General features: G+C 36.5%; 1 protein-coding gene across 11 annotated transcripts in view; it reads left to right on the top strand.

The window, feature by feature from the left end:
- Positions 1-24,827, top strand: part of HECTD1 (HECT domain E3 ubiquitin protein ligase 1) — a 65,647-nt gene that overhangs the window by 7,403 nt on the left and 33,417 nt on the right. For 4 of the 11 annotated variants that reach the window (XM_076344976.1, XM_076344981.1, XM_076344977.1 and 1 more), the window contains exons 3-14: positions 12,493-12,727; positions 13,632-13,859; positions 17,275-17,556; positions 17,811-18,099; positions 18,421-18,497; positions 18,585-18,683; positions 19,012-19,126; positions 19,760-19,934; positions 21,365-21,503; positions 21,703-21,873; positions 22,925-23,147; positions 23,236-23,280. In XM_076344976.1, coding sequence (XP_076201091.1) covers positions 12,493-12,727; positions 13,632-13,859; positions 17,275-17,556; positions 17,811-18,099; positions 18,421-18,497; positions 18,585-18,683; positions 19,012-19,126; positions 19,760-19,934; positions 21,365-21,503; positions 21,703-21,873; positions 22,925-23,147; positions 23,236-23,280 — 2,078 coding nt within the window. The remainder of the gene's footprint in view (positions 1-12,492; positions 12,728-13,631; positions 13,860-17,274; positions 17,557-17,810; positions 18,100-18,420; positions 18,498-18,584; positions 18,684-19,011; positions 19,127-19,759; positions 19,935-21,364; positions 21,504-21,702; positions 21,874-22,924; positions 23,148-23,235; positions 23,281-24,827) is intronic. The other 7 variants (XM_076344983.1, XM_076344979.1, XM_076344982.1 and 4 more) reach the window with 3 other exon arrangements.

The raw sequence follows: 24,827 nt of genomic DNA, 5'->3' as shown, positions 1-24,827 counted from the left end.
TGTTCTTTCCTAAGTATTCACTAGAGAAAAGGTATATCTCTACCTTATATTTGCTAACATGTAATAAGTGTAAGAAGAAATTCTAGTGAACCAAAGACTCTGTTGATGTGAGCTAGTGAGACACTGGTAGAATAATGTGGAACATTTTAGTTTTACCTCCACCTGATCTCTTAAAACTACAGGCTCCTGTGTTTATCAGGATTGTATAGCTCCAGTAAATCAAAATTAGATATATAGAGAAAAACAATTTTTCCTGTAGGGATAAGAATCCAAAGTGGTGGTTTTCAGGTCTATTTTTAAAGTTTGGGCTGGCTTTAAAAGCATCTTTGTAATTCAGACAGTGGTAAAGTGCCCTTTAACAGATCTAACAATCGTGATAAAACTAACAGGCTGACAGGGCAGCTCTATCTGCATGAAGGTGGTTTCATGTTGTGTGTCCTACAGATTTGCTCGTTTTGTAATTTTAAGGAAAAAAAAAAGGACATTATTACAGTTTTGTGCTGGAGTGCAGCCATGAGTAAACTAGAATGTTGCTGTCAATAATAGACTACAGTTTTCATTATTTTAAGCCATGCAAAGCATATGTTCTTAGTGAATTATTGGTTTGGACTAACGCAGACATCTCAATAAATGAACTTTTGTAAGCTTTACAATGGCAAGACTCATATGCTTCCTACTAACTTTTTTTGCCTTCTAATGAAGGCAGAGGATGTGGCAGCAGTGAAATGCCAGCACGGGAGTCATTCACTCTGTGGACTCCAATACAGTGGGATCTTAAGCATCCTATGGAGTGCTTTTCTGAGATGGAAGTAGGGGTGTGTGCTGTGTTTTTCAGGGAGCTATCTTGTTACAGCATAATGTTTAGAACTATTTCTGATTTTTAAGGCTGTTTGTTGTTGTTGTTGGGTGGTTGGGTTTTTTGCAATGGTAAGAGTTTTAACACACTAACGTCTTTCTGGTTGCTCTTTGTAAAATGGGAATTATGGCCTCATTGTCACGGGTATTATGGAGATTAATTACCCTTGTCTAGTCATTTTGAGAATCTTAATGGTTGCAAAGGCCGGAAGGGAAGATTAGGTCATGTAAATTGACATCCTCTCTTCTGTCATAGGCCCCTATATTTTACCTGGTTATTACTGAATCTTGTTTGATACAAGCATAATGTGTAGTTAATGCTTCCAATGGGGCATCCTACCTAATTTTACCCCCTCTTTCTTTATTTAATCTGCTGCCTAATTGCCTTTGTTGCTGAAATTTGCTTGTCTTTTTCTATTTGAATTGGCCAGACTTCTGCATTCTGTGGTGAGCAGTCAGTGCACCTTTTCCGATTTGAATTAAAAGCCGATACTGTTGTTACTGTGAATGTACTTGCACACAAGTATCTTGTCTGCTCCTGATCTTCCTCCCCCTCTCCAATTCTTCCGTTTCCAAGTTTTTCGGAAATATTTTCCAGTGTTGGCTTCACCCATGCTGTTTATAGTAGTACATTTAACTTGTTACCAGTTATAGATCCCAAATTTAGTTAGATGTTTCCAAAACATTGTACAGGAAGTGCGGTTTTAGTTATTTATCTTCAGAGTTGCTTTCCAGGATACGATTGCTCACTTCTTAGGCATGGCTTGATGTATTACCTAGACTACGACCTGTAACTTGGCACGTGCGTGTGTTAAAACACATTTTGTTTAGATGAGCCCGTGCCTCTGAGTAGTCCAGACAATTCTGCATAACTCATCGCACTGTCTTTGCCACTTTTTACTAGACTGTAATTTTTTCCATTAAAATACCAGTCGTATCATCAAGTACCCTTTGTTTTGTTCAGGGCTTTGTGTGTGAGATAAAATTGAAGTGATTCTTGCAAGTACCACACGAAAGATGGCTGCAGAATTTTAAGGCAGCGAGTTAATGACCTTTCAAAAGATTCCGTCTCCTAGTAGATTGGATCAGACCAATAAAATAGGTGTTACAGGAATTTCAAATAGCGGGCTTCCTTTCTTGAACGACTGTACTAGTCAAATTATTTTGAAGATTGACCTCTTACGAAGGGGCTATGTATGAAGCATAGACAGCATAGATGGTCAGTAGATTGGTAATGGGAAAATGGAATTTTTTTGTTTAAGTCGGTTCTCTTTTTGAGCACCTGGAAATCCAGCATAAGCCAGTGGGGAGATGTGCATATTTAGGCACATTTACAAAATCATACTTTTTGTTTTAATTGCTTATTTCATTTTGAAATGTTAGCAAATGTAATGTGTACTCGAACCATTATCTGTTTGCACAATTGAGGTTGCTACTAGTGGAAATCATAGGCAGATGTAGTTTCAAGTTCTTCGATTTATCCAGCTATTGTGGACCAAGTTTCTCCAAAATACTTACAAAATGCTGGAGATAGTAAATGCGCATGTTTGTTCTCCTACCCTGAGGCATGGCATGTCTTCTGTAAGATACTGAAAAATGCAAAAGGCAGCCCAGCACATCCTTTGAAAATTCAAGAGCAAAGCTAATGATAACTTATTTAGAAATTACCTATCCTGCAAAAGCTGTTTCTTCTTGTGCATTTTTTCTTTTGTTACATTTTACACAACTGATGTTTATTGAATGTGTAGTTGAATACCTAGATGATGTGTTCCTTCCTAATAGTGAACTCTCAGAAGAGGGTTCAGCTGTCTGTCCTTTATTTTGCTAAAAGGAAGATTGAAAGTGTTTTGAAATGTCAAATTTGAATTCTAAAGTAATTTCTTTTAATTTCTAATAATGCAGAGTTTCTGCTGGAATAGATACAGGATGGAGTTGTTAATTCTCTAGCTTTATTGGCCTGAGCTGTGATTGCAGTTAAGAGTAGAGGTTCAGAGTTTAAAAGTTTAATATTTTATAATTGTGGTACAAGTTCCTAAATTAGCTGTTAATTTTTAGTTGCTTCTTCCTCGTACCTTTAAAATATAGCATGGAATCTCTGAAGTCTTATACATAAGTGGATGTTTTCTAGCCTTTATTTGTTGTGTAACAGCATTGTAAGAAAACAGTGTACAATATGTTTTGGAAATGGGTCCAGAAGAATACATATAGGCAATGCAGGTGTGCAGGCAGTCTTGTGGATGATCTTGATTGCTCTGCAGCTGTTTTTGGTTCATAGGTGGAAACAAAACAGTATTTCAGCAAAAGAAACAATGAGGGAAAGTCTGAGATCTGAGATTTCCTTCCACAGAAAGAACTACAGAAAGGAAAAACAATCATTAATAAAAAATAAGTTGGAATTACTGCTGCTTTAAGAACAAATCAGTTGTGCAGGATGTCTGTTCTTTGAAACTTTAAAGTTGTGTGACGCATTGTTGTAAATATTTAACTGGTATATTTTTCCTCAAAAACAGTTACTAATGAGGTTTAAATTCAGTATTTTAATTTTTAGTTATTTAAAATTATTATATATTAAATAATTATTAGATAGTGTAGGCACATATAATTCCTTATTTTCCCACTTTTAACGGGTCTCAGCAGATGGTATGCATTACGGATCCAGCACAAGTGCTGGCAGGCAGCTGAGCTTGGTTTTCTGCCACAAGTCACATGTCTTGGACCAGGCGCCTGGAGCCAAAGGCTTTGTCACATGGCAGGGGCTCCGCGTAAACTGAATCCAGCGGTTACTCTGGAATTGAGAAACACACCCTAATGCTAGCAGTAGTTGTGTTAACCATTTTGGGGATGAAGTGGGGTTGTCTTTTCCTTATTTTGGGTTTTGTTTAAACACAACAGTAGTCTTTAAACTACTGTTATTGTTGCTGTTTTAGCTAAGGCTTTTAAGTGCATTTAAAATATGAAATGTAATTACAGAAATGAGTTTACAGTGCCTATATTTACTTCCTTGGTATCTTTTTACACTGGCCAGCTGTAAAATCAGCTGAGTCACTTCATTCGAGTTTAAGGGCTTAGTGCTGGCAGGAGCTTACTGCTGTAGCTATTTAAGAATTTTGCATCCCTATGGATACTGCTGTTCCTAAAGGGGGACCGGAGGGGCATGAGGAGATTCAGAAGTGTGTCAGCATATGGAGATATGCTGATTATAATGCTGTAAATGCTGTAGTAACAAATTATATTGATAAATTTCCCTAGCCTTTCTTGACATCTTATCAATATGATTGTGATGTTTAGAAAATGTTTTTAGAGCCATTAAATTTTCTGCAGAGGAAGAATGTATATTAAAGAATTAGCGTATCATGGTCTTGACAATCTAATAAACTCATTTTAACACTGAAAGCATGATTTTTTTTTTTAATAGAAATTATTCAGAATCAGCACTTTTTAATGTGGTTTAGTTCTTTTTTTGATGTCAGAACAGGGAACAGAGAATGCTCTACTACCCTAATCTTAATGGATTAGAATATAAAGGGTAAATACTGGTACTGAAGAGTACTTATTTCAGTCCTTTTAAAACCTGTTATTTACAAACCTGCTTTCCAGTAAGATCTTCGAAATGTGGTGGGTGGAAGACTCGCAAGATAATAAGTAGCAGAAGCCCTTGTCCTGGGAGTACAGGAGTGAAGTTGGGTGGACATCTGGAACTGTGAGACTTACAGTAATTAGCAAGAGCTGTAGCATTGGTTGCAGATGAACCTCATTAATTCACTGAAGTCGGTCTTTCACTAAGGAGTAACCTCATTAATTCACTAAGTTGGTCCCTAATCATTCTTCTTAAGAGGACTCTTTTAAGTACCCAATGTGATGTTAATATAGCTTCTTAGAAATGAAAATCTAAAAATATTTTACTTTAATTTTCATATTCATTAGGAGAAGTGCCTAAATAGAAATCTGAACTTTGGAGCTACCTATTAGCTCCTGTTAGCCATTATTTTCTAATTTGAAAGAATAAAAACTATTAAAATATATATATATTTTTCCCTATTAAAACAAACTCATCACTATCTTTTTGTTCCACTGCAAATAGGTCATTGTGAACAGAACCGTTTCCCCTTCCCAACTTTGAGGATACAGCAACAATTTTTTTTTTCCTCTCATAATTTCTTTTTTCTGAGATATATTACTTCTTTTAGTTAATATATGGTCTAGATAAAAGCAATATGGTGAAACTAGTTTTGATATTGGGATGTTTTAAGTTTAGAAATTACACGCTTTGCCTTTTTCCCTTGGTGGGAGTTGAGGCCTGCAGTGGTGAAAGATTTATTTGTGTTCTTTTCTTTTGGAAATCAAAAGCATCATCTGTCAGTAGATGGAAGTGTACTAAAAGCTGAACATCAGTTGCTGTCCTGTCATATCAGTTCATTCGGTGCCATAGTTCTACCCTCAGCCTCCCTGCTATCCTGAGAAGTTTTGGCAGACTTGTTTTGGCAGCCATGTAGACAGTTTTCTAAAGGCGAGTCCAACGTGCAGCCACTGTGGTACAGACAGTCCTGAAATGCTTTGCTTCACTACTTGTCAAAGTACATTTTAGTTCTGAGCATAGTCTTAGCTGGAATAGCATTAGGGTCTATATTACTGATGGGACCTAATCTTCTACAGTAAATATTTGGGACAGTTTTAGGTCCCTTTGATCTATTTTGGCCTGCCTAAGGAAGCCAGTAGGGATTTACCTTGGACTTAAGGTGTAATAGTGACACATACGTAACATGGCTTGTCTGACTCACTCTTTGGTTCCTACTGGTGTTGATTGTATTTGCTTACCTGGTGCCTCATTAAAAAGAGAGGCTGGTCCTCAGAAAGTGCTTTTCTTAGGACCTGGTTGCTAGAATTGCATCCAGGTGAGCAGTGGATTTCTCTTCCCTGTGCTGCCTTTGCTTATGCTTTAGTAACAAGGTGCCTTTACTCAGGATTGGCTTGAGTGGAAACTCAAGGACTACTTTGAAAGCCCATTTGCACAATTTTGGGGTGTAGAGACCATCCACTGAGTAAGGGCAAGACTTTCCCTTTTTCTTAGGGGTCAAGTGCCAGCACACCGAAATCCACAGTGGGGCTGCGTGACAGAAGGGAGGGGTGTACTTTGGATACCTGCTATATGGCTGTGACAGTGTTGCATCCCATCTCCCATCGTGTACTGGTGTTCCCACCTACCCCTTCCAGTCCTTTCTCTGGCACTACTCACACATGCATGTTCTTGTCCCTGAGATGTAGAGCAGATGCTCATAGTTTCAACCATGAGAGACCCATGTAACAGCTTAGTGCGGATTTGGGGATTAAAGGGTGATCTCTATAAAGCTGACCTGTGTACTTCTGTTTGTAACACAGTTATTCATAGAAAAGTTACCTACAGCATAATGACTGAAGTCCTTCAAAATGACAGCTGTACAATTTTATGCTGTAATTATTCTAGCCCCCTGTTTGAGAAGACTATGGCTGGAGCCCTGGGGATGTGTTGGCACGCCCTTCTTCTCTGCTCTTACAGGCTCAATCATTGATCTAGACCGTGTGTGAATGACAGAACTGGTACTTTCTGGTCCCTTGCTAGCAGGAACTTTAGGGACTGCTAAGGCTCGAGTGGACTTCAGCAGGCAAAAAGAATCTGAACTTATCTGTATGGCATGTGCGTGCTTGTGAACATAATCTGCGTGCATCTCTTAAGAGTTCCTATGTAACTAACAGTTCTTTGTCAACTGGAATGCTCGTTTGTGGTTTTCACCATGAAATAAATACAGCAGTAAAACATTGAACGTGAAGTTTGTTTGGTTTTTTTGCTTTGTATTGAGGATGTTTCGTAAGTGTGTTAATCCCCCTGTTTAAAACTCTAGCAGTCCATGTGGTTTATCTAGTTGTGTAAACTTGCTCTCCCTTTATTCAGCTGCTGCTCTTGATTCTACCAAATCTTCCAATGCTTGGACCAAATATTTTTGCAAAGGATATATCTTTAATTATTACAGAACCTAGGTCAAAGTTCTTTTGCGACCTTCAGTAAGAGTAGCTCTTTGTGTGTAGGTTGTACCTCTTCCTCTTGTTCTGAATATTATTGGTCCGAGTAGAGCAAAACAGAGCATCATTCTTACCTGGTCATTCTGCACGCGTGTTCGGAGTGGCAATTTAGGTAGCAATTGTAGGCATAACAACAGCAGTGCAATTCATTCTTCTGATAGCTTTTGGAGAAGATGGAATAAAAAATTATCTTCCCTAGAACCTCTCTATTAAAATAGCAGAAAATGCTGGTGATGGGTTAACTGACAGTAAAGTGGTAGTAACGTGCTTTAAAAAGCTGTGAGGAAGTGGAATAAGGAAATCCAATGTAATGATGCGATATGCTAAACAGTAAATTGTAGTTGTCAGAACTGCTGAGATATCAAGATAAGATGTAATCATGTGGGATGAGTAGTTTGCATTCTCTTGTCTGTATCTGTCCTATTGTACAATTATACTTTAGGTTTTCTAGGATGGAATCTGTTTTGCTCTGGTAGTGTGGGGAGATCCTCATCTGTGACAAGAGCTCTCAGATGCTACAGTATGAAATACTAATGACTTGTATGTTGCAGGCAACAGATTAGGAGAAGGAGGTGCTAAACATTATTAGGAACTTTTCTGGACAGGAGAAGACAATGCAGTGAGAAGTTCAGAGCTAGTCATGAGTGAGGCTTGGTCTTGATCTGCTGTGTCTAATGATCACAAGACTGCAATAAATTAAGGTGGGAAGACAGCAATATTTTAAACTTGCAGGGTATGCATGTGCACGTATGCATTCCTGCCTGCTTGCTTATGTGATATTAATGAAGGCCAGTCAATTACATTTGTCCACAAGAAGCTCCTGCTACTGGATTGTTTCACTTAGTTCAGCACAGAAATTTACCATCTTATTCATCAAAATCTGCACAATTGGAATACTGTTTAAATTCTAGGAAATAATTTACATATACTAATATGTTTTTTGTCTTGTCTCAAACTCTTAACACCCACAGAGTGAAAGACTATCTGAAGAGGCTTTGGCATGGCTTCTTGAAGATGTATTTCAGAAATGCATACAAATATAACTTGATAATTGTGTTTTCATAGAATTATAAAAGGTCTGTAGCTGACCAGAAAAGCTGTTTTATATGTGTAGTGAAGAACATCGTATACTTGGCTAGCATACTAAACATATTTTTTTCTGGTGGTAATATCATTACAAGTTCAAAATGTTAAAGAACTGTGCTGCTTAGAACAAAGTATAGCGATGTATTGGCCTGAAATAATATTACAGAGCAGTGGACAAGATAGCGTAGAGGTCCTATGTAGGCAGATTGTGTATGGTGGACTGCATTGGCCAAATGTGTCTTTTGTATCTGAGAATACAACTGATGACTTTATTTTCAAAGTCAATGTCAGTGTTGTTATCGTCCTTTGGGGCTTGAAAAAACAAGTTGGATCTCTTGCCAGCTGTGACCTCTCTGAAAAAGTAGTAGCCGTATACAATAGATTGTTAAGGCAATATTCATAAAACAATAATAAAAATACTTTTTGACAGTCTCACTGGCAGAGACTCGGGGCTGATAGAATCCAGGTCTGTCTGTTTTGCTTTCCTCAGAAATACTTCAGACTTCTGCACGCATTTTATTGCCTGGTATGACATTAGGGATAATAACTTAATTTGTATTATTGTACTGTGTAGAACTTGAACCAAATTGTTTGAGTTGAGGGAGACATGAGGGGGAAGAAGATGACACCACAACTGTACATATTGTGTGCTAAAATAATAATAAGAAACTCCCACTTGTTGTTTTGGAGACTAAGACAAAAATTCTGGTTTGATATCTCCCCCCCCCCCCCCCCCCCCCCCATGTTCCTGGTAACAATGTCTGAGAAAAATGAAGTTTACACTTCTGTTACTTCTAAATTTGTATGATCTGTAACAACGATCAAGCTTTATATTATCTTTGTATACATCATTATATGACTGATGCTTCTTCATAAACCATCTTGGTTTTCACCTTTTCTACTATGCATTTTCCTGTTATACATTGGTTATATGATTTGTTAGATTAGTTTATAGTTGGTCCAGAGCATTCAATTAGAATGCTCTTTTTTCATTATTAGGTAACAGGCAACTGTTTATAACTATGTAATGAGTTCTGCATTGAAATATGGTGAATTAACTTTTAAAAAGAAAAAATATTAAAGATAATATGCATCAGAAATGTTTAGTTTGCAGTAAATTAGTGTGTACTGGAGTGGATAGTGCATAAAATTTCATGCCACAAAGCCAGTGTGTTTTGTTCTGTTTTACTTTCAAGCCTGTGATTTCGTGTGTGTTGATTCTTGATTTGCTGCAGGAAAAAGGAGAGGAAAAAGAACTGATTCCTTAGCACTTAAATTAAAGCTTCAGCATTGCTTCCCCCCCGCCTTTTTTCTCTTCAGTCTTCATTATTGTCCTTAATAAATCTTTATAAAACATTGCTGCTGCTGCTTCTTCTACATGGTGTAGTCTAGCTCTCAACTTCCTGTTCACTAGCAATATCCAACAAAACTAAAAAAACCCCAACAAAACCAAAACAAAAAACCAAACCCGAACTGTTAAAAGAAACAAGCATCAAGTACATGGACCTCAGAGGTTGAAGTAGCTCAAAAGAATTTTCTGTGAAAGCTCTTGTTAAAATTAGATCAGTTGCTATTTTCAGAAAGGATTTTTTTTTTCTTCCCAGAACAAGTGAAGGTCTTATTAATGCTGCTTTTATAGGAATTCAACATATATTACCATAGTCTACAAAATTACTTGAAGTCTGGGTAGCTTTTTATTTTGAGAACCAAGTAATTCCCACAGGTTAAGTGTATGACAAGCCTACAGTTTCTTCCTGAAACCTTATGATACAACTTGGTTTCCTTACTGGAGGGCTGGAAATCATTCCTCTAAGTCAGAAAACAAATGTCCTGACAGCAAGTGGAGGTTGTTATTTGCCTCCTAATTGAAAAAGTATGGTCTCTGACTAATGTAGCTAGAGGCTCTGGCAAAAAGTCATTTTAAAAAAACCCAAACCCTTAAGTTTTTGCCAGTGAGCTGTGTTCTTATAAGAAGAGTGTTGCTGATACAGTGCACTGGCATTTGTGTGCTGGCAAAGAATTCAATATAAATTATAGGCTCTTAGTAACTTTGTATTTTTGCTGTATCTGCTGGGTAGTTGGCTCTTGTGGACAGGTGTTTTAAGGACAGGAACGGATTTCTTCCAAATTTTTAAATTTCCATTTTCAAAAAATACATCCAAGTTCCACTTGTGCTGTGTCTTTTTATAAACTGTTAAATCATAGGAAAAATGTAAATGTTAGATTTGCTAAGTATTGCTTCTAACTCCTGCAAAAATCTAGAGGTTTTATTCTGCAGCTGTCTTTGGAAATCTAAGAAAAATGGTTTGCTACTACTTGCTAGTATTACAGTGGAGACAGTGGAGCTCCTTATGTTCCACTTGGTTGTATGTGTGTGATTTTGGTTTGTTTTGGGGTTTTTTTTTAAGATTTGTGTTTATTGGTAAATATTTTTCTTGCAATATAACATTTGAAGAACACTGTTTATAGCAATGTTTTAGTGATATGTCTGGTGTTGCATAAAATCATAGAATCATAGAATAGTTTGGGTTGGAAGGGACCTCTAAAGACCATCTAGTCCAACCCCCCTGCCGTGGGCAGGGACATCTTCAACTAGACCAGGTTGCTCAGAGCCCCGTCCAACCTGACCTTGAATGTTTCCAGGGATGGGGCATCCACCACCTCTCTGGGCAACCTGTGCCAGGGTTTCATCACCCCCAGCATAAACAATTTCTTCCTTCTGTCTAGTCTAAATCTACCCCCCTTTAGTTTAAAGCCATTCCCCCTTGTCCTGTCACAACAGGCCCTGCTAAAAAGTTTGTCCCCATCTTTCTTATAAGCCCCCTTTAAGTGCAGTGTAAAAGATCCAACACCAAAACACTGGAACAGATAGCACTGTCTGCTTTAAATATTATGTACTGAAATGCTTCTTGTCATTGTATGGTAGTCATCTAACAATGAGTACAAATTTCAGACTCTTTTTTCCAGTGGATAATTTCTTTAAAATGCGAAGTTACTGTGTAAACTCTTAAGAAAGATGTGGAATTAAATAGCAAATTTCTTAAGAACAACAGACAGTATAGGCTGGATAGGCTAATATAAGTATTAAATATGTGATTTAGCTTTATTGAAGCTTCACTTATTAATTTATGTCATTAAGGATCATTGGATAATGTATTTATTTGTCAGGCAGTATTATTTAATTACTTCATAAAGCATGGCCAGATCTTGAAGGAAACTATTAGCATTTTGCTGTCTCAGGATTTGGTGCCTTTATATGAGTCACTGTGCATACCAGGTGGGATACTGAATGACCTCTGGGTTAGTCTTCAGAATGATTCATCAGTGAGTACTTCACCTGTCTTCCAGACCAAAAAGCATGCTATTATTTTTGTTCTTTCACTTTTGGATTTAGAAAAGCTTTAGGCCTTTTGCAGACCAAAACCATAGTTTTAAAAAAAGTTGCAATATTTGCCTCCTGTAGATTTAGTCTGATCTCCTACATCTAGGGATGAGGTATCCAGTTATTTTGACTACTGTCACAGCATATATCCTTTTCACTTAATTCCCCACTCCTGCCTCAGAAGTCTTCTACCACTGCAGTGAACAATCATTATGTTATTTACTGCTAAGTAAGTATGCTATCGGAACATAAATTGTCTTAAAGTATAGCTCCGTGTCTTAGAACTTTTGATCCAAATCAGTCTTAACCACAGCTGCCATAATAGTGAAAAGCATTATTATGACCATCCATTTTGGTTTGTATCCTGTTGTGTCAGAGAGATAGAAGAAGGACTGTTACAGCTTGCTTATTTTGTTTTGAAGTTGTGGGGATGTTCATGACTGTCTTTGCATATGGAAATGAGGCTAACAATAAAGAGGAGAGCTAGAGGCTAATGAGGCATGGATATGAAGACAAAATGCAGTAGAAGCAAGCTAAATGAATTAAATATGTTCTCAGTGTGGTTAGTGAAAAAGAATGAGGGGCGGGGGGGGAGAGGAAGCTGAAATAGGATAAAAAGATAAGTGAGAATGTTTATAACGTAGGGAAGAAGGACCACTCAGAGAGTTAAATTGTGTAGCAGACCCAAAATCTTTAGTTTTTATATCGAACATAATATTTCATGGTTAAGTAGCTATTTATCATCATGAACCTTGAAGCTCTGTTAAGAAAAAATGCATTCCGTTTGGTGATGTGAGGTTAATTCCTAAAATAATTTCCCAAGAGGAAAATTTTTTCCCTGTATGATTGTAAAATTTCAAGAATTTTTTTCTCTGCTGGGTTCCTCCCCTCATATAGCATCTTTTCAGATTACTGATTTGAATTTTGGGGTGTGTATGAGATGCCCACATCCTAGCATTCTGAATGAATGCTCTGAACCAACTATAAACTAATTGAGCGAATCATGTCAGCATGAAGAGTGTTAATCTTTTAATGTGAAAGTGTATGAAATTACTTAATGTAGAGAAACTTGCACAACTTAGTAATGTGGTGTTGTGTTTTTTTTTTATCTGCAGATGCCCTCCTCGAACTTTTTTACCAGCACTGTGCAAAATTTTTCTCGATGAAAGTGCTCCAGACAATGTACTAGAGGTAACAGCTCGTGCAATAACGTACTATCTGGATGTATCAGCCGAATGCACCCGTAGGATTGTGGGAGTGGATGGAGCTATCAAGGCACTTTGTAATCGTTTAGTAGTTGTTGAACTTAACAACAGAACGAGCAGAGATTTGGCTGAGCAGTGTGTGAAGGTATGTGTACTGAAGAACCTTCTGTTTTTAAGAAGGAGCTGGAAAATTTGCTGTTTCTAAAGAACTTCCTCATATTCTAATTCTATTTATTTTATTAAAATGTGAAGCAAAAACATAGAGTATGATAAAAGTGTACGTGCCAGCGGTGCTGCTTATCTTTACTGTCAGTCTGGTGCTCTTCAAAGCTGAGATTCCTTTAAAAAAAAAAGTATAGAAAAAGAAACAAAAAACATCAGAAGAAAGTTTTTGTGTTTATCTTACATGACTAGAATGCTAAGGGCTAATTTTATGCTAAAAGGGAATGAAGAATTGCTCCAGATATAGATAAATTACCTGCTGTAAAAAAAATTCTCTGCTGTCTCTTCAGTAGCGCTAGACACAGCTCCTCTGCACCCTTGTGAAGTTTTCAGAAAAATTTACAAGACCCTTAAAATCTCTTGTTTAAAGCATAACTCATGGCCATGTGATAGCATATAGTTTGAGTCCTTGATTACCATGGCATCAGACTTTATGCATGTGTTTTCTATTTACTAGGTCTAGTCTATTCAAAAGTACATCACTGAAGTACTGGAGTAACAGTACTCTTGGAATTTTCAGAGCTCTCAGTTGTGTGTTATCCAAAGATTTAATTCTCCCAGGAAAAGATAACTATTATCTAGCTGTCTCTCATGAACACCTTTTATGACCATGCTATTGGGGGATATTTTTGTATTTGTTCCTGTATTTTTGAAGCAAACACTAACTACTAGAGCACTGGAGGCTTTGGCCCCTTCTGGGTGTTGAGGAAGAGAGGTGGGGTTTTTTTGTTTTATTTCATTTTGTTAACCAGTTCTGTAGATGGATAAAAACAAATAACTGACTTCTTATGTGTACTTTGTTCTAATTAAATTTCATTTTGTCATAGGTGTTAGAATTAATCTGTACCCGTGAGTCAGGAGCTGTGTTTGAAGCTGGAGGGTTGAATTGTGTTCTGACATTCATTCGTGACAGTGGACACCTTGTTCATAAAGATACTTTGCATTCAGCTATGGCTGTAGTATCCAGACTCTGCGGCAAAATGGAGCCTCAGGATTCTTCATTAGAGATCTGTGTGGAATCACTGTCTAGTTTATTAAAACATGAAGACCATCAGGTAATGTAATAGCTGGCTCAATATGCTGTGAATTTAACTTCCATTATGTTTAATAAATGAATGGCTATGTATTTTTATATAGCTTCCACAACTATATGTTTATACAGTAGTTGTTTTATTTGGATATGATAATTTCCTTTACAGTTGTGATGACAAGAGGATAAAAATACTGCTTAGCATTTGACTCCAAGCACTATTGTGTGAATATGATCTTATTTAACCTCTGAACACTTTATTGAAAAATATCCTGCAACTTTTTTCAATGCGTTTTGAAATACTTTCTGAAGTAATTCTTGTTCTATGTCTGCACCTCAGACACTATTAAATTGAGCATAAATAAGAGACAGAAGTCAATTTGATTTGTTTTTCTTTTGCCATGCTAAGAGAAGCAATAAAAACATCCACAATCAATGCTAAAATATTACATTGGAAGCCAGCTTAAATGGTACTACTATAGATGCAGCACCACTTCTTTATCGCAGTTTTATTAACTTGAGATGAAGTAGTCCTTGTAAAATCTAGAAAATGAATCCTAGAGGAATTACCTTCCTACTAGTAGAATCCTTTTGTGTATGTCATACTAATGCTTTGCAATAGCTATTTAGCCAAATTCTTGCTGCATCCTGGCCAGGCTTCTTGTCCATACCATTCTCAGTCCCCATTTCGCCCCCACCTCTGTCTTCATTCCTTTCTCTACAACACCCACCCGCCCAGTCTGTTTTATTAAGCACATCATATTTGGGAGACTAAATCTGTTTGCCTGTGAGCTCAACTTTTTTATATATTTTTAGATCTTTTTGAAAGACCCAGTTGGCAGGGGACTGTCACACTAGCCATTTCAGAACAATCTACCATGGTTTTTTTAGACATTATGTAACTTTATTAATGCACTGATCATCTCAGGCAAGCTAATCCTGAAATTTAGACCGTAAGTCTGTAGTATTTTAACTGTTTCCCAATGTATAATGTGTTTGAAAGAAAGCAATTGCTGGGACTGTTGGAGATCTGAATGAGAGTTCAAATTAACTTAATGTTTTAGCAGTTAAGCTTTAAGATAAGCGTGCTTAAGATTGGAGTAACCCAGATGATAATAAATAAATCTGTACCGTTATCCTTGAGAAACATGTTTTGTGTGAAACAAGCCTCAGGATTTATGGTGAATGTTGATGTGTATTATGGATTTGCCCAGTAACTTCCTTTGTAAAGTTTGTTGTTCCCCTCCCCTCCTTTTACACTATTGGATTTGGTCACTTTTTGTGTGGGCTGCCAGTTAGTAACATCACTTGAGGGAAGAGTTCAGACCAGATGAATGTGGCCCCAAGAACAGCTTATCTTTAAGTTTGTTTTTTTAACCTTTCTACTAAACTTGCAGTTTGTGAGAAGAAATGTAAATACCTTCCACAGTACTCTCTTGGTTTGTAAACTGATGCCACTAATGTGATGTGTTAGATAAGCTGAACCTTTCTTGTGTATTTCTGACAGAGCTGTTCTGGTAAAAATCCATAAAGTACATACAGATTACATAAAGATTGGCAGAATTGTTTATCCATCATGCTGTCAAAGAACTGGAGCAAAATGCCAGAGGACACGAGTAGTGACCATTACAAGTTAAAGAAAAAATCCCTTGCAAGAGTACTGATAAATCAGAATGCTTGGCATGCAGGGACCATGCCAGAAGTTTAACATGCTTTGCATTTATTCAGGAGAAACTTTGTTTTTTCAAGTGCCTGCAAACTTAATGGAGATTTAAGATTTTAACTTCATGAAGTCTGGCTAATACTCTAATCTTGTTCTGTGTGTTGATGAGTAACTGTATTTAAGCCCTTGGTATGTGATAGCTGACAATCATTTTGAAAATGGGCTGTGCTAGAAATTGATGACATTTTAGGGAGTAAGAACTGTTGTAATTTAGAGTTTGGTAAAGAATAGATATTGTTGGGTTTTTGTTTTGTGGGTTTGTTTCTTTGTGTGTGTGGTTTTTTTTTTTTTTTTTAAAACTATTTTATGATACCAGTCTGGTTTGCTACTGCACATCTACGAAGGTGTGCCAGAAGCAGGTCATCTTGATACGCCTATGCAAACCTCCTGATCTGAAAGATGGAGGCATTTTTAGTGTATAGATGAGAGAGATGTTAAAGGCAAAACTTCCCTTTCTTTTCAACACCGAGATGAGAAGAAGTTGGATCCTTTCCTGGGCAGTTGGCCAGCAGTATTTTTGCCGGATTGTTAAGAGGATCATCAGTAAGCCTTGTTTCCACAGTGTTAGGTTTTTTTTTCTTTAGTGACAAACCTAAATTTGGGAGTTTGTATTTTATTGTCACAAAAATACTTGCTGCATATCCCTGGGTCAGGTACTCAGTGGACAAGCTGGGTTATCTAAGAGTAAAATCTGTTTTTCCCAGTTTGTCCTATTTTTAGGCTTGGTCCAACTGAAAAATTTCTTTTACTTATGAGAAGTATGTAGACCTTTAAATACAACTTTTAACTGTCAAACTTCACTGTCAGTTTAATACTTTGGGAGATCTCAGTGCCTCAGCTAATGGCTTCTTTGATAGCATTTCTTTTAATAGAAAGCACCAAATTAATATAACATATTGTAATAGTAGCATAATATTAATTACAAATATCAAATTATAACATATTAGAATACATTATATTCTATAAATATAGAAGATAAAACTACAAAGATTCTTAAATTATCTTCATTGTCCTTTGAGGACAAAATTCAGTAAATGTGTGAAAGTTAGGCAGTAAAACCTCATAGTGCATTTTCTTGGTGTTTTGGTTTCTTTTGTGGTTTTTTTTGTTTGTTTTTTTTAAGTTTTATTATTGGAAAGCTGCTTTAACAGTTTCTGACTTCAGAACAACGGGAAGGTTAAGCATGCCATATTTCAATACCAAGCTGTGAATTGATTTTTGTTTTCTTCCAAACTGTATTGTCAGAATGGACAATTGCTAGTGGGGATTATAAATAGTTGTGTTTCCTGTAAGACCAATATCTGTAACTAAAAACTGTTTTTAAAATGTGCTTCCAACATCTATTGATTTGGCAATTTGATTATTAAACGTGTTTTTCTGGATTGGTTTGGGCTTTTGCTCATGTAAGGAGCATCATGTAAGGAGATGCTCAGAGTACAAAGAAAAATAGTTTCCTTGACTTCTGTATATCATCAGTAGCGAGAAAGGGGGGAAAACCCCAACAACAGTACAGCCTTTCAGTGAGCAGTTCAAAGCACTGTTGGGTTTAGACTCCGAGTTTCTGGCTTAAAAAGCCTGTCTCCTCCGTTCATTGACTTCGAAGGGAACCTGGGGAAATCAGCTTCTTCTGTGTCCTGTATTCTTGTGAACATCCCCTCAGCATTTTCTCATCTTAAGTGACAGATTTTTCATCTTTTCTCTTGCACTTCTTCCTTAGGTTTCAGATGGAGCTCTGAGATGCTTTGCTTCATTAGCTGACAGATTCACACGGCGTGGAGTTGACCCAGCTCCATTAGCTAAGCATGGATTAACTGAGGAGTTGTTATCTCGCATGGCAGCTGCTGGTGGGACAGCATTAGGACCATCTTCAGCTTGCAAACCTGGACGGAGTAGCACTGGAGCACCATCTACAGCTGCAGATTCTAAATTAAGTAATCAGGTGTCAACTATTGTAAGCCTGTTGTCAACCCTCTGTAGAGGCTCTCCAGTAGTAACACATGTAAGAAATCCTTTTACGCTACAACTTTTTGTTCTCATAGGGTTTTTCCCTTCATGTACTTTAGTATATGCAAGATTTATGTTACTATTTTATATACAGATATATAGACTTACAGATTTTATTTTTTTATATATATATACACACATACTCATAGGTTATTTAATAAAGAGGGGAAAAAAGGAAACATTTCATATGGAAATGAAACCCAGTTCTGATAGTATTTTCTAAAGCCCTGTATATTTTTTATTGTTCAGACTTTTAATTATTTCCAGGATCTCCTAAGATCTGAACTTCCAGATTCTATAGAAAGTGCGTTGCAGGGTGATGAGAGATGTGTACTGGATACCATGCGGTTAGTAGATCTTCTTTTGGTGCTACTGTTCGAAGGGAGAAAAGCCCTGCCAAAATCCAGTGCTGGATCTACAGGCAGAATCCCAGGATTGCGAAGACTGGATAGTTCTGGGGAACGTTCTCATCGGCAGCTGATAGATTGCATCCGCAGTAAGGATACTGATGCACTAATAGATGCTATTGACACAGGAGGTAAGCAAAAATACTCTGAAAGAGAATGAGATAAATAAAGTATCTTTTTATTTTTATTATCTGTGGTGTCATAACACGTACTTAGTACCTTGAAATTTTTTGTATACAAGTTCACTTACTTTGTTAAATACACAACAGGTCTTGTTAGTAATAATTCCTATGCTAATTTTTTTTTTTAATTGCAATTAAGGGCATAAATGCTTCCCTAGAATTATTGAGGATGCTTACTTTTTTTTAAGACCTACCATTTATTTAAAGAACACTGATGTTTAATTTGTAATTCTGGGAACTTTAATTACTTTCTTTAATTGTATCTTTCAGCTTTTGAAGTAAATTTTATGGATGATGTAGGACAAACTCTTTTAAACTGGGCCTCAGCTTTTGGAACTCAGGAAATGGTAAATTAGTTTTATAGAATCTTAAAACTTAGGTTATTTATGTAAAGAAAGATAACAAAGCCTAGTTTCCTTTTTCTCTTTTAACAGGTAGAATTTCTCTGTGAAAGGGGTGCTGATGTTAACAGAGGTCAGAGGTCATCCTCATTACATTATGCAGCATGTTTTGGAAGACCTCAGGTAGCAAAGGTATGATTTGAACTGATACTGTTAGAAAGCCTTACATACTGACTTTCTGCCTTGTTCTGTATAAAATGTCTTTGATACAATATGTTTAACACGTGCACTGTCAAATATTTACATGTTCTTTACAGTGTATATCAAAATACAAATTTTTTGTTATGATAGGGCAGTAATATGAATAAAAGTAGTTTTATATTAGCTCTACAGATATCAAAAGCATGTAATGTTCTAACTTTGCTTACAAGCAAGACAAAAGTGTAGGAAAGATCTGTGAAAAATGTTTGCTACTTTGGAAGAAGGAATCTTAATGTTTTTTTCATATTTATATTCTCAGACTCTCTTACGACATGGTGCAAACCCTGATTTGAGAGATGAAGATGGGAAAACTCCTTTAGACAAAGCTCGCGAAAGGGGGCACAGTGAAGTGGTAGCTATTCTCCAGTCTCCAGGTGAATGCAGTTTTTAATTCCATGCCCTTGCTAGTAGAAATGCTTATATATGTTAAGTAATTCAATTCTGGAATTTTACTTTATTAAGATTCATTTAAAAAAATAGTATTTTATGACCAACCTTCCTTAACCTTCAAGGTACATATAAAAACTAATATTTTAGATGTTCTTAAGGGATGGGAATTACCGAAGAATCTGCTGACTGGGCACGAGCAGCACCAGTGGTCCTGCTCTTCAGCTGTGGAATGGGGCTAGACTGGGATTTTGCTGTGGGTTCAGAGGATGTCAGCCTTGGTAGCTTCTCTGGCATCCTTTCTTTCTACACGGGAACTGCACTTGACCTGTTCGTGAGGCTTTTGTAGCGCTGGAGCCACAGGTGGTTATGTGTTCATATTTAGTTCACTTTAAGGACTTTGAGCTTCTCCTATGAGCGGTCTTTGGTGGTACTTGTTATCAAACAGTTTTTTTCAAGAAGTCTTGCACATGTAAATTTTATATTTTTTAGGAATGCACATTCCTGTTCAGGTACTTAGATGTTAGTAAAGAAAACTCTCACATTTATTTGGAGGGTTTTTTTGTTTGTTTGGTTGGGTTTTGCCATGGAACGTTTTGGGGAAAAAAAATATTTTCTAGGGGACTGGATGTGTCCTGTTAACAAAGGAGATGAGAAGAAAAAGAAAGATGCAAACAAGGATGAGGAAGAATGTAATGAACCCAAAGGAGATCCAGAAATGGCACCCATATACTTGAAAAGATTATTGCCCGTGTTTGCACAAACATTTCAACAAACTATGTTGCCGTCAATAAGGTAATAGACAATTTCCCTGCGTATTTTGAATTCTTTAATACACTCTGTTAAAAAAGCCAAGGTGGAATTTTTTTCAGTAAAAATTATAACATCTAAAAGTTTAAGTAATGCAAGTGACACATAAAATACTAAATAAAAATTAGCCTTGCAACACTTTTCAAACCACCACTTCTATTCAAACTGAAATATTTTTAAGTAACATTTTTTCCTTTCTGGGGAAGTGGTGTCTTGGAAAAAATATGGTTAGCTAGTCAGAAGTGAGAGAGAGAGAAACATACCCTTGACTGTAGTAGCATGATGAAAGAATACTATGTTCATGTAGTATACTGTGTATTTGGTTACAGCTCTTGTAGCCACTATAATGAAAGCACTAATTTAGGAGAGGAAAACTAATGAAGTGGTATTAAGATACATTCATTGGAAAATCGGAAAGACTGGAAAAAGCTGTTTTAGAAGGCTTTAGAAGGCTTCTTAATAGCTTAAATGTTAATCAACTGGAAAAGATGCATCTTACTGAGAGAATTAAAAGAATGTAATCTAATGTAATACTTAAAAAGGAATACTGTGGGTGGCATAATGGTTGTGATAAATTGCGACTGACCATAACCTCTCAGCCTTTTACACTACAAATATAATACTTGCTTAATCTTTTATTTGTGTTCCCAGTGTTTATAGGTACTTTGAGGGGCGAAAATACAAGATAAAAAGGGACTTTAGTGGAGAGAGACTCTACATGAGGTGATGACAGGAAGCTTAAACTAGGTCATTTTAAATGAAGGAAATAAGAAGCTATGTTAACAATCTGTGCATGATTAACTGTTGTTGCAGGTTGTGGAAAGAAGTAGTTAGCTCTCTGTATTTTAAAGTTTTCTTTATGAATCAGGTAAATCATGTTTTTAAAAGTCAGTCAATAAAAATTCAGCTTTAACCATATAGAAGTGATTGGCTTCCAAATTAATTACAGTTCTTAATATGGAAAGCTGCATGATCTAATAGTAATTTTAGACTTTAAAACTCTAGGAATGTCACCAAAATATGGGAAGTATGTGACAGAAATGGAAGGCTGGATACCTGGGAGGAAGACTTAAGTGTGCAGAAGTGAATTTCCATCACTAAGAGTGAATAAAGACAGAATGTAAATAGGTTTACCTAGAGAAGGGTTGAGAGAAAAATGCGTTAGACTCATAGTGCTGTAGAATCAAAAAAGATGAGTAGGTGAATTATTCTTAGAGATAATCTAGGACTTATTAACAATAACCAATTCTGGTTCCAATAACCAGAACTGGAACTCATTTAAAAAAAATTTTTGTTTTGAAAGCATGCATAAAATGTAGTGCAAAAGCAGTTTTATCTTGAACCTTTTTGTTGCTTTGATTACTGCTTGCTTTATCTTTGTACGAATCTTTTTTTTCCTATGATCTTTTTTAAAGGAAAGCAAGTCTTGCCCTCATTAGAAAAATGATACATTTTTGTTCTGAGGCGCTGCTGAAAGAGGTTTGTGATTCTGATGCTGGCCACAATCTGCCCACGATACTGGTTGAGATAACAGCTACTGTTCTTGATCAAGAGGTAGGAAGAAAGAAAATGTTGTCCTTTTATGAAACCAGTGCAAAAAAGGGGGTTAGGCTCATTGATTCTACCTACTTATTAATAACTATCCCTGAAGTGTTTATAGCATCCGTGACCACATGTGAAGTTCAGCATGTAAAGATGTTTTTAAGTAAAGACATCTCCTTTATTATTTCCTTTCCATCCCAATGTACTACAGGATGATGATGATGGCCATTTGCTAGCCTTGCAGATCATAAGGGATTTGGTGGATAAAGGTGGTGATCTTTTTCTAGACCAACTGGCTAGACTTGGTGTAATTAGTAAAGTGTCAACTTTGGCGGGGCCGTCATCTGATGATGAAAATGAAGAGGAGTCTAAACCTGAGAAAGTAAGTACAGAATTGATAGCTTTATTTGTTCCTGTAAAACCAACACTTCTAGTACAATTTTCACTGTTAAGAAAATGTCCAGGGGAAGGTAGTTAGGTTATTAAATTAATGCTTATTGTACACCACTTGTTTTAATTGTTTTTGTTGTTCTTTTCTGTAACTGCATTATCTGCTGAGTTTTCCTATTCATACTTACTTGTAGTCAAGTTGATTGACACTTGGTTTTGTCTGGTGTTTTGAAAATGACTGCTAAATGAAATGAGTCCTTTCTGAACAGAGTGCCGCTCTTTCAATGTACGTGCATCAAATATTGCAGATGTTCTAAACATTGTTATGGAATTTATTAAAAATATAAAAAAGAATAATTTTCTACATAATGAAAACCTTAAGTGCATATTGAAGTTATTTAGCAATTTCCAACAGTCATATTACTGACCACTCAGATGAACTGAATGGATAACAGACCACTTCTGTTACCCATTCAGTTAAGATTTATAGTTAAGCCTTAAATGTATAGTTAAGCTTTTTTAGTGTGAGTTTTGGGTTGTTTGGAGTGGTTTGGTTTTGTGTGTTTGGTGTTGGGTTTTTTTATTTATTTAGTGTTAAGCTTTTTTAGTGTTTAGATATCAAAAGCTGTCTGGACATGGTCCTGGGCAACTGGCTCTATGTGGCCCTGCCTGAGCAGGGGTTTGGACTAGATGGCCTCCAGAGGTTCCTTCCAACCTCAACCATTTTGTGATTCTTTTCTCACAGTACAAGTTTTGAACGGAGGTGGATGTCCCAGTCAGTAGGCTGTTGTTATTGTTGAGTAAATAAATCTGTATCTGAAAGGAAACTTCTTAAAAGTATCTTTCTCTATTAAAGAATACTTTTAAAGATACGTTTTACGGACAGAAGAAGTATAGTTCCTATACTTTTGGTTTGAGTAATTCTTTTTCTCCTCAAGGCTTTTTAAAATGTCTGTGTTTTGTGTGTTGGTTTTTTGTTGGTTTGGGGGTTTTTTAATGGGTTGGTTTTTGGGGTTTTTTGTTTTAATACAATTTTATTACAGGAGGATGAACCGCAGGAGGATGCTAAAGAACTGCAACAGGGTAAACCATATCACTGGAGAGACTGGTCAATCATTAGGGGAAGGGACTGCCTGTATATCTGGAGTGATGCTGCAGCCCTGGAGCTATCTAATGGTAGTAATGGATGGTTCAGATTTATCTTGGATGGAAAACTGGCCACAATGTATTCCAGTGGCAGCCCTGAAGGAGGATCCGATAGTTCAGGTAGTTTCTTTACAATTCAAGGCCAAGTTAAGTTTTGAGACTGTTATATTTGTTTATATAATTTGATTGGAGCTATTTTGTTTTGCAGGAATTGGCTTACTAAATAGTAAAGGATGTAAACGGGTGGAAGGTGGTTAGTTAATTGTGATGCTTTTTATCAGATAGCATGTGACCATAACTTTACTTCCTTGGTGAATTGCGTTAAGTAAACATCTTGCCAGTACAAGTGTATTAACTTTGTTTTGTTTTGACTCTTCTCCATGCATACTTAATTTTTTCACCCCAGTCATTAAAAGCACTTTGTAGTGGCCATCCCAGGAAAAGCAGGTTGAAATGGCGATTTGTTGTTTGCTTCTAGCTAGCAGAATGAAATTGCATGTGTTTTGAAGACAAAGTAATGGAAAGTTTCTCATCAAGATTGGGAAACAAATTACAGTGTCTTAATTGTTTGTCGGAGAGAGGATAAGGGAACAGACCTTATGCACTGGCAATGCACAGGTGGTTTTAATTTTCTGTGCAGAATACACAACTTGTTCTGGATGCAGAAACAACCCTCCTTTATTGTTTCATCTTTTGCAACAGTTCATGCATTTATGAATCAGCAGACATAAAATGCTTTGCAATATTATTATGTTTTCAACAAGCCATTGAGTGAAATATCAGAACATATTATGATTCAGGATAGAAATGAAGTGCTAATGACTTTATCCATCAATTTTGGGGCATGAAGACAAAATGTGATATAGTGTGTTTCTGGATTATAACACAGCTGGAAACCACTGCTAGATTTTTTTTTTTGTCCGAAAATGTATCCTTGCATTCTTTTTAACAAGGCTAATACCTTAAAAGATAAACAATTTCTGTGTTGAGATACTTGTTTATCATATGATACAATTTTAAGAAGATCCACGAGGTTAATTTCTTAAATCCTCATAGCCCCTGGATGCCAGTTCTGCTTTCTTCCTTCCAAATGATGTGGGCATGGGGATGAGACTTCACTATTTCTGCACAAGATGAGTAGAATGGGGACGGCTCAGATGAATTTGGAGTGAAGAGAACTTAAAACAGAAGAAGTCAGATTGAGAATTTAAGATGTGTCTCTTCATATCAGTCTTTTAAAAAAGATCGAATAAATCCCAAGTTTTTGAACAAGATACCTAGCATGGATATTATGGAAGGGAAGGAGCTAAACTAGGATTAAATGAGGCTTCTTGCAACTTTTTGTCAAATGGACATCTACTAAGTACTGGCATTGCAGTGTAATTTGCCTGAACTTTAACCATTAGCTCTAAGCGTGTGCAGGACCCTCTTTTACTTAAGAGATAAGAAACTAGTGTTAAGTTTAACTAAAATTATTACAGTACAGTATAGACTCAGAATAGTATCTTTAAGTCCTGAACTATACTATATGTTCTGCTGTCCTAAATCATTCCTGATTAATCTCATTATATACTTCTATAACTTAATGACTGGCAAGAATATGGAAGGTTGAGTAATGGAATTTGTTAGTGTGTATCGCATGATGAAAGTTGGGGTGGGAGGGGGAAATAAATACTATAAATGTTTTTGGAAGGTCTGTACTCACCCCTCTCCACATTAGCTTAATACTTGTTTTGTTTGAATTTTTAGAAAAAATAAAAGTTCAATGCAAAAATTGAAATTTAATGGTAATTCTGAAGC

This window comes from Aptenodytes patagonicus, chromosome 7 (genome assembly GCF_965638725.1).
Source record: "Aptenodytes patagonicus chromosome 7, bAptPat1.pri.cur, whole genome shotgun sequence".
Lineage (NCBI taxonomy): Eukaryota > Metazoa > Chordata > Aves > Sphenisciformes > Spheniscidae > Aptenodytes > Aptenodytes patagonicus.
This window is presented reverse-complemented; position numbering and strand designations above follow the sequence as displayed.